The 9,755-nt window shown below is 49.4% G+C and overlaps 1 protein-coding gene across 1 annotated transcript in view; it reads right to left on the minus strand.

Moving 5' to 3' along the window:
* CDC5L (cell division cycle 5 like) overlaps window positions 1-3,228 on the minus strand; it is a 49,090-nt gene extending 45,862 nt beyond the window's left edge. The window contains exons 1-3 of the mRNA XM_073673943.1: window positions 3,046-3,228; window positions 329-432; window positions 72-233 (exon numbers count right to left, since the gene is read on the minus strand). Coding sequence (XP_073530044.1) covers window positions 72-233; window positions 329-432; window positions 3,046-3,090 — 311 coding nt within the window. The 5' untranslated portion in view covers window positions 3,091-3,228. The remainder of the gene's footprint in view (window positions 1-71; window positions 234-328; window positions 433-3,045) is intronic.
* Window positions 3,229-9,755: the final 6,527 nt, after the last annotated feature.

A 9,755-nucleotide genomic window follows, 5' to 3' on the forward strand; every position in this document is an offset into this window, starting at 1 on the left:
CCAGTGCACGTTTTCTATCTATACACCCACCATCAGAGTTACCGCGCTCCTGCGTGCACAGCGATACTCACAGTAAGTACTCGTAGTGCTCCAGGCACTGGGCGGCCGTCCTGCCGATGATGGGGGCAATGGTCCTCCATTGGGTGGGCATTAGTTTGGCCAAGTGCAGCAGCTTCTCCTCCTCCTCACGTGACCATTCTGTCTTCTTGATGCTGGGGTCCAGCCATTCGTACCTGTCATTTGAGGGGGAGGAAGAGGACAGTTTTTAGCTGGCAGCTTTATGCTTCTCTCTACGCCAGTAATGTCTTTACTACACGGACCACCTTACCAGCGGGCTTTGCACTGCTTGGCCGACTTCCTGTGCAGTAAGGAAGCAATACGAGACCACTGGTTTTTGCCATATTTCATAACAGCCGCCTTGAGGATTTCATCCTGTGAAAAGAAATATAAAGAAAAATAAATATACAATAGCACACTGCATAAAACATGGGGGGCAGCCTTACTCCCCGGTAGAAGAGGCTATATAAACTGCAGCTGCCCACACAAGCAGGTCCATCCCATCCCGCACCGGTCCGACGAGACCGGAACCCGCAAAAAACATCAGTCGTTCAGTAACCTAATTTCTTGCAATGTCTTGAGAGACAGATTATTTTGTGAATAGTAGATGTGGAAGAGACGGCAGATCTGTCTCTCAAGACATTGCAAGAAATTAGGTTACTGAACGACTGATGTTTTTTGCGGGTTCCGGTCTCGTCGGACCGGTGCGGGATGGGATGGACCTGCTTGTGTGGGCAGCTGCAGTTACTGTTACAGGATACGTTCACAAAGCGGATGGAGTGTCCAATAGACGCTGTCAGTGTCTGTCCGTGTAGTGACAACTCCTTATTCACCAATTTCCAGGGGGAACAACAGAGGAATGGCGCCAGGAAGAGCTCCACAATTGTTTTGCGTATTTGCGTCTGCGTTATATTTCCCCAGCACCAGAAACAGCGCCACTCCTGCCCACGGGTCGTATCTGGTACTGCAACTCAGCCCCACTGAAGTAAACAGAGCTGACCTGCAATACCACACACAGTCCATGGTCAGTGGTGGCGCCGATTCTGAAAGTAGCCAGAACTTTCTCATCCTGGAAAACTCCAACTCCCTCCCAAAATCAAGTCCCTGATAGTTCGTGCATGTGGTTCTGCTGCAATTTCATGTGTGAATCTGGTCTGACTCTGCTTTCGTAGACCCCTGAATGGCCCGTCTGTAGTGGGGGAGGGAAGTAGAAGTTACACGACACATACATTTACCTCTCAGCATCCCGGGAAAGTGTTGTGAGCGGTGACAACGGCCATGCTGGCCGTCACTTTACTTTCTCAGAAGCGAATATCTTCTGAAGGCTGGAAAAAGTTATTTTTATAACCTGACTGTAGGGGGCGACAATATTAATTTACCTCTCTGTGTTTTCAAACTACAACTCCCAGCATGCCCTGACGCCAGCAGACTCTTTCATGGCAGAGTTCAGATAAGTCCCAGCACGCTCCAATGCCAGGGGAAGAACTACAAGTCCCAGCACGCTCCAATGCCAGGGGAAGAACTACAAGTCCCAGCACGCTCCAATGCCAGGGGAAGAACTACAAGTCCCAGCACGCTCCAATGCCAGGGGAAGAACTACTAGTCCCAGCACGCTCCGATGCCAGGGGAAGAACTACTAGTCCCAGCACGCTCCAATGCCAGGGGAAGAACTACTAGTCCCAGCACGCTCCAATGCCAGGGGAAGAACTACTAGTCCCAGCACGCTCCAATGCCAGGGGAAGAACTACTAGTCCCAGCACGCTCCAATGCCAGGGGAAGAACTACTAGTCCCAGCACGCTCCAATGCCAGGGGAAGAACTACTAGTCCCAGCACGCTCCAATGCCAGGGGAAGAACTACTAGTCCCAGCACGCTCCAATGCCAGGGGAAGAACTACTAGTCCCAGCACGCTCCAATGCCAGGGGAAGAACTACTAGTCCCAGCACGCTCTAACACCAGAGGAAGAACTACTAGTCCCAGCACGCTCTAACACCAGAGGAAGAACTACTAGTCCCAGCACGCTCTAACACCAGAGGAAGAACTACTAGTCCCTGCATGCTCTAATATCAGATGATGTGCTGCAGAAAGAGCCACTAGTCCCAGCATGTCCTTACAGCAGAGGCTGTGCTGCAGGGGAAGAACTACAAGTCCCAACATGCTCTAATAACTAAAGGAAGGACTACTAGTCCCAGCATGCTTTTCTACCAGAGGAAGGACTACTAGTCCCAGCATGCTTTTCTACCAGAGGAAGGACTACTAGTCCCAGCATGCTTTTCTACCAGAGGAAGGACTACTAGTCCCAGCATGCTTTTCTACCAGAGGAAGGACTACTAGTCCCAGCATGCTTTTCTACCAGAGGAAGGACTACTAGTCCCAGCATGCTTTTCTACAAGAGGAAGGACTACTAGACCCAGCATGCTCTACTACTAGAGGAAGGACTACTAGTCCCAGCACGCTCTACTCCCAGAGGAAGAACTACTAGCCCCAGCACGCTCTAATACCAGAGGAAGAACTACTAGCCCCAGCACGCTCTAATACCAGAGGAAGAACTACTAGTCCCAGCATGCTCTAATACCAGAGGAAGAACTACTAGTCCCTGCATGCTCTAATATCAGATGATGTGCTGCAGAAAGAACCACTAGTCCCAGCATGTCCTTACAGCAGAGGCTGTGCTGCAGGGGAAGAACTACAAGTCCCAACATGCTCTAATAACTAAAGGAAGGACTACTAGTCACAGCATGGTGTAATAACTAAAGGAAGGACTACTAGTCACAGCATGGTGTAATAACTAAAGGAAGGACTACTAGTCCCAGCATGCTTTTCTACCAGAGGAAGGACTACTAGTCCCAGCATGCTCCGCCCCCTGCAGCAGCTGTTTGCCCGGTGCCGCTCTGTGTGACCCGGCTGTGAGGAGCCCGCAGGCCGCAGAGCCCCGGCAGCATGGAGGCCTCCCCCGGCCGTGTCCCCGCTCCGCCCTCCTCCTCCTCACCTCCGTGTTCCGCCACACGCCTCCCTTTATCATAATGCGCGGCATGGCTGCGGTGTGCGGGCTCCGACACTGGAAGCGTCCGGTAATCTGTCCGCCCCGGGATCACGCCGACCCGCCGCCGCTTGTTGTGGTTGATAGAGTCGCGCTGTGCCGGAGGGAGAGAGCGAGCGGCGCAGAATGAGAGGCGTGTGATGTGCACGGCGCCCTCTGCTGGCCGGAGGCCGCAGCTGTCAGTGTGTGAGTGCCGCTAGCTGCAGCCCGATCCATCATGGGGTCTCTCCGCCTTCTGGAGTCATTTGCGCCTTTTTAGTGTCTTTTGTATTTGCGTCTTATTTTCTCTACCTTTTGCGCCACTTTAGTTGTCTCTCCATTAACTCTTTTTTCATCTTTTTTCTGGACACTTAATCAGATGTTTTAGATTCATGGAAGGTGACTTTTACCAAGTATCACATTTATTTTGCGCCTGCCGCCCTGCCGTCAGGGCTCTGGAGGCGTTTTCAGTTTCGCACCTCTCTTTTTATAGACAAATATGTGACTTTTTAAAAGATTTCTGACTTTTGTTGCTGAAAAGCTGCGAAAAAACAACGGTTAGCGATAAAAGGGGCGATTCTCTAAGATGCTTGTGCCAGAAATCTGCCGGAAACACCTCAACATGTTGTAATATTTGTGCACAACTCGACGGCTGCGCTGAAATATTGTGATTTTTGGCATTTACACGCCGCTCCAGACTGGACATTGGCAGGACGGGGAACGGTCATGTCCACCTTTTATGGAAGTCATAGGCCGCAATGGAAATAAAAGATCCCGAAGGGCCATAATGGCGGATGCTGTGTCCCCCAATGAAGACCATGAGAAAGAGGTTTCATGCTAAGTACCAAAAGTCCTTCTTTCCCAGTCGCTGCATTGGGGGACACAGGAAACCATGGGACATCTCAAAGCAGTCCCAAGGGTGGGAAATAGAAGAACGCCAGAGGAACCAAGGTAACCAAGGGATAGTAAAATCCCTCAGGCCGTAACCCGGCCGACTGCCTCTTCCAGCTCCTCTCTACCCAGACTCATGTCAGCCATCATAAAAGCATGAACTCTGTAGAATTTTGAAGATGTGTAGACAGAGGACCAAGTTACAGCCTTACAAAGCTGCAGGACAGAAGACTGATGGCAAATGGTCCTGGGGGCCCCCACTGCCCGGGTGGAGTGTGATTTAACCCTCGGCGGAGGCACTCTGTCCTTAGCCGGACACACTTCCAGAATGGCAGAACATATCCAGCAAGTAATGGAAGCCTTAGAGACCTCAACGAGATCCTTTCAGAAGGTCAAACAGAGTCTGAACATCTAAATGAGGCCATCAGCGACGTGTCCAACTTGTGTAAAGATAACATACAGATGAAAGAGAGATGGATAGAAGGAGCCCCTCATTAAGGTTAAAAGTTACCTTAGGGCATAAATGTGAAACTCTGGCCTGTGGGTGATTATACTACAAACTCGAAGTGAGACTGATGAACTGCGAAACAAAGGCACTTTTGGCGAGCTGGAAAAATAGGAATTTGGAGATAGGAGTCTTGGATATCCTCTGAGCAATGAAATTCCCTTTGTTACACGGAGGATACAACAGAACATAGAGACTCCATCCTGAAGCAGCGTAATTGGTGCATTTGGTCAAAGGTACAGGTCCAGAATGGGTCTTACCAAGCCCTTCCTCTCGGGCATGACAAAGAGCTTTGAATAAAAACCTGTAAAGAGCTTCTGTACAGGAACAGGAACAATAACGCCTGATCGGAGAAGTGAGGAGAAAAAAACGGAAGCCAATGAGGGAGACCGTTAAGGACAAGATTGGAAAAAAAAACATTGCGTGGAAAAATAGAGAATTCCATCACGGATCCTGTTGTCTTCGTTGGCCATTGTACACTTCCTCTGCATCTCGTCACTGGCTTAGTGAAGGGTCGCAAAGATAAACACTCTGTTCATGTGGTAGGAGAAGAGCACGTCTCTAAGCCCCATCATCGGCGAGGTCCACATAACCTGGAAGAGGAGAATACTCTGGAACTAAAATAATTTTCCGACTGGTCACATGGATGCCAGGACAGAACTGGCTTGTAGGAAGGTTTCTTCATCTTGTGGGAGGCAGTGGCCTCTCTTGGTGGACAGAAGAGAATATTGCGAAAAAGACAAAACTCATGCTGTCTCTGTTTGCTAGCAGGGTGTTTAAACTTGCCTGTGGAAGAGGGGTGCTCTTGTGGCATCCGAGATTATTTTTTGTCCATCATGGTCCCAAACAGGCTGGAGCCCTGAAAGGGATGAATGCAGGACCGCGCACCATGACTTGAGCCAAAGAACACGTCAGATCACTAAAAAGTTGTTTGAGACCTGGATAGAACAGTCATGATCTGTAAGCGAGAGAAAACAGAGATACTCACCTGCATGGCAATCTGCTCTGCGAGGTCCAAAAACTCATTTGTAGGCTCCCCGGAGGGATGCCTTGGTGTTAGTGTACTGCCAAGGCAGAATCTGGACACAGAGGTTGAGCTCTCAGCTTCAAACACAGACTTTACCAAGGATACCACGTGTCTATCCATGGGTCCTAGAGAGAAGCCATCACTAGAGTGGGAGAGTCATGGTCATGGAAAACTGAAAAATCAGGGGCCTTCTGAGGGAGGAGACAACCAGGATGTAATGCGAACCACTGGAAAAGGATACAACATTTTCATACGACTTTATCTGCGGTAACGTCTCAGTGCCTGACCAATCTGAAGGACACCATCTCTGCAGCAGGAGAGGTACCCACTTCAAATACATTCAGGGACTGGTTCACCACACTAACAAAGCTGTTGTACTATGTCTCCAGCTGGAGCACCTGGTTGGAGTACAGGTCCAGTTTTGATTAGGCAGCGTCCGATTCCTGTAGTGACTGAGCATAAGAGAGGGGGGAGTGAGATGATGAATGTTGACTGAGACAATGAAATTTCTTGAGGCTTCTTGGACTGCTGCTGCAATCAGTCATTCTGGTGCAGGGAAACTGGTGACTCACTCACACTGGGTAGTGGACAGAGTGCCAGGCAGTTTTTGACATAGGTAAACATTCTATAACTCTGGCTAAGGTCTGCACACCGGATTGGACACTGATAGGAACAGGGTAACAGCTGTGCAGAGAAAGGGCATGATCTCGCTGCAGGCCACAGGAGGCCTCTAAGCCAGAAGAGCCGGGCGAGTGCAGGGAGTGCAGGTCGTAGTTGTTGGTCTGATGGGAATTCTTTTACTGACACAGGGCACATGCAATAAAGTGACTAGGGCCGTTTGGGCAGGCTGACGCGCACGGTCCTCTCTGAGAACTCGTTCTTCGCTCTGTGCCACGCACCAGGCTTTTGTAGTCGGGCGGACAGAAGACAAAAGGCAAGGTTCTTTTGCACCAGTAAATAAATGCTGACTGTGTTAGTAAAGGGTCCTGCCATCCAAACAAAAGAGGATGACCCCTGCTCAATTACAGACTGTCCTCTCTGCCTTTTGTTGGGATAACAGTCAGAGCGGTGCATCACTACCTGTCGGTGACACGATCATTCAGATACTAGACGCTTCTCCCAAATAACTGGGGGCTTTCTATTTTTTCCAGGTTACTAAAAATTCTCCTCTCCGTGTCCTGCAGTCAGTCCTCCTCATCAGGATGAGTTCACACAAGCATATGTCACAGTCCATATTCGGAACACAATTGTCACGCAAGGTGAGGGAAAGACTAAGTGCAACACGAAGGGAAGAGGGGGAGGAAGACCAAGCACTAGGGAAAGGGGGGAGTGGAGACCCCTAGGCAGATCTAATATCACCATGCCTACCCTACCATCCCTATATTGGTTCCACACCTATCGCCGAGCAGGAATCTAAGCCCTGAATGTCCCTAGAGCTTGGCTCTAGATATGGAATGGACAGGGTGAGCACTAGTCAAACCCCACGACAAACTAAAGACTAGTGATGCGCGAGCATGCTCGCTACTGCTTGAGATGCTCGGTGCTCTCTGAGTATTTCTGGGGTTGCTTGGAGGGAGCTCGGGTCCCCTCCCTGCATGTTTGGCACTCTTTAGAGAGCCAATCAACATGCAGGGATTGTCTGCCACACACTGTAATGCCGCAGCCATGTTGGTTGTGGCACTATAGTGATTGACTGGCCGCACAGCGTCATCAGGTCTATATCAGACATGGCGCCGCCGTGCTCGTCACAGTCACTCCGGAATCAGACAGTGTAGGGAGAGCTGCTGCTGTGTCAGGGAGAGATTTCCTTGTTTCTAGTTAGTGTAGGTATACCAGGATATTTTTTTTATTTTAATCCTGATTATTTGCTTAAAAAGCAATCCAGAGAACACTGTTTTTCTGCTCCATTAGCTTTCTGGCACTGGAGAATACAGCCAGGTCCTTTCCATATTACAGCGCTAAAAATCCAGCTATTTAAAACTGGTTTGTCCGTCACACGGATCACATACAGTACAGACCAAAAGTTTGGACACACCTTCTCATTTAAAGATTTTTCTGTATTTTCATGACTATGAAAATTGTACATTCACACTGAAGGCATCAAAGCTATGAATTAACACATGTGGAATTATATACTTAACAAAAAAGTGTGAAACAACTGAAAATATGTCTTATATTCTAGGTTCTTCAAAGTAGCCACCTTTTGCTTTGATGACTGCTTTGCACACTCTTGGCATTCTCTTGATGAGCTTCAAGAGGTAGTCACCGGAAATGGTTTTCACTTCACAGGTGTGCCCTGTCAGGTTTAATAAGTGGGATTTCTTGCCTTATAAATGGGGTTGGGACAATCAGTTGTGTTGTGCAGAAGTCTGGTGGATGCACAGCTGATAGTCCTACTGAATAGACTGTTAGAATTTGTATTATGGCAAGAAAAAAGCAGCTAAGTAAAGAAAAACGAGTGGCCATAATTACTTTATTTTTAGAAATATTGACATTTCTGGCCTCCATTGAAATTTTGTTTCAGTGTGTCAGTGAAGCTATTGACACCAGTTTGCTGTTAAAAATAGTTACTTACAGACCAGCTATTTAAAACTGTGGTTTGTCCGTCACACGGATCACATATAAGTTCGCTCCAAATTCAGCCATTTGTAGTGAGCATGGAAGATATCGTCCTCCATTTAAAATGGGCAAGGGACTGGGAACTGAACTTGATGGTGATGGTGCATGCAGAGGCCGTGGGCAATCTGAAATTGTGCCACAACACCCACATCTTCTCGCTCGATCTTCCTGTCCCAATTAATAGGGGACCGCAGAACACCACTATTGAACACAGAGCAGTGTGAAAAGGTTATTGGTTGGATAGCATATAATACTTCCAGTTTCTTAGCCATCACCACCACCACCCTGTCTTCCACACGGTCAAGTCTCAGTAGCCGTGAGTCTGGACTGCATATTCCTCACCCTGATCCTCCTTCCTACCACCATGCCGAGTGCCCAGAGACTACTGATCCCACACTTGGACACTCCGAAGAGCTGTTCACTTTTCCATTTATAGATTCGGGCCTCTCGCCTGGTCCACTTGAAGCGGGGCAAAAGGAGATCGCATGTAGCGATGCCCAAATATTAGAGCAGCCACGGTCGTACGAAGGCGACGGTGGGAAAGTGTCACAAGAGGTGGACGATGATGAGACACAATTGCCAGAAAGTCAGGAGGAGGACCTGGGTGCGGAAGTGGAAGACGAGGTGGTGGATGATATAGTAACTGACCCAACCTGGCAGGAGGACATGCAGAGCGAGGACAGCAGCACACAGGGGGAGGGAGCCAGAGCACCCCAACAGGCAGGAAGAAGCAGTGTGGTGGCTGTAGACAGAAGGCGGGCAACCGTTCCCCGTAACACCAACATGACGGAAGTTGCCAGTACAACTGTTAGGTCTTCCCGAGTCTGGTTGTTTTTTAAAGAGTCTGCCGATAACCCCAAAAAGGCCATTTGCACCACCTGCCAAGCCAGCATCAGCAGGGGTAGCAAAACTAGCAGCCTGACCACCAGCATGATCAGGCACATGGCAGCAAAGCACCCGACTTTGTGGGCTGAACCCCAGGGTCCAGGGACAGTGTCTGCGGGTGACACCACTGCTTCTTCCGCTGTTCTGCGTGCAAGCCAATCCCCTGTCCATAGTGCATGCGAAGATGCCTCCTGCCCTGCGCCTGATGTTGCACACTCTCAACTAGCACTATCAGCAAGCACGTCCTTGTCCCAGCGCACCGTTCAGTTGTCCTTGGAATGCAAGCGCAAATATGCAGCCAACGCCACACAGGCCACACCACTAAATTCCCACATTTTGCGCTTGAAATGTTGCCTTTTAGTTTCATGGAGACGGAAGCTTTCCGCAACCTGATGGCGGTGGCCGTGACTCAGTACTCGGTCCCCAGCCACCACTATTTTTCCCTTTGTGCCGTCCCTGCATTGCACAAGCACTTATCCCACAACATTAGCCGCCCATCAACAATGCAGTTACAGGGAAAGTCTACCTAACCACGGACACATGGACAAGTGCTTGTGGGCAGGGACGGTACATCTCGCTGACGGCACACTGGGTTAACATAGTCCAGTCGGACCTTGGGCCCTAAGTAAATCAGGGTTGCCCCCACAGTCTACAGCTCCTGCACCTTATCTGTTAGAACTCTCCTGTTAGATTTTTTCTATTTTGCTGGTCACATGACCTATTTTGCCTATTTAATCCTGCTCCGCCCTTCTG

This window comes from Phyllobates terribilis, unplaced genomic scaffold (genome assembly GCF_046119375.1).
Source record: "Phyllobates terribilis strain yellow unplaced genomic scaffold, ASM4611937v1 Scaffold_3__8_contigs__length_932513732, whole genome shotgun sequence".
Lineage (NCBI taxonomy): Eukaryota > Metazoa > Chordata > Amphibia > Anura > Dendrobatidae > Phyllobates > Phyllobates terribilis.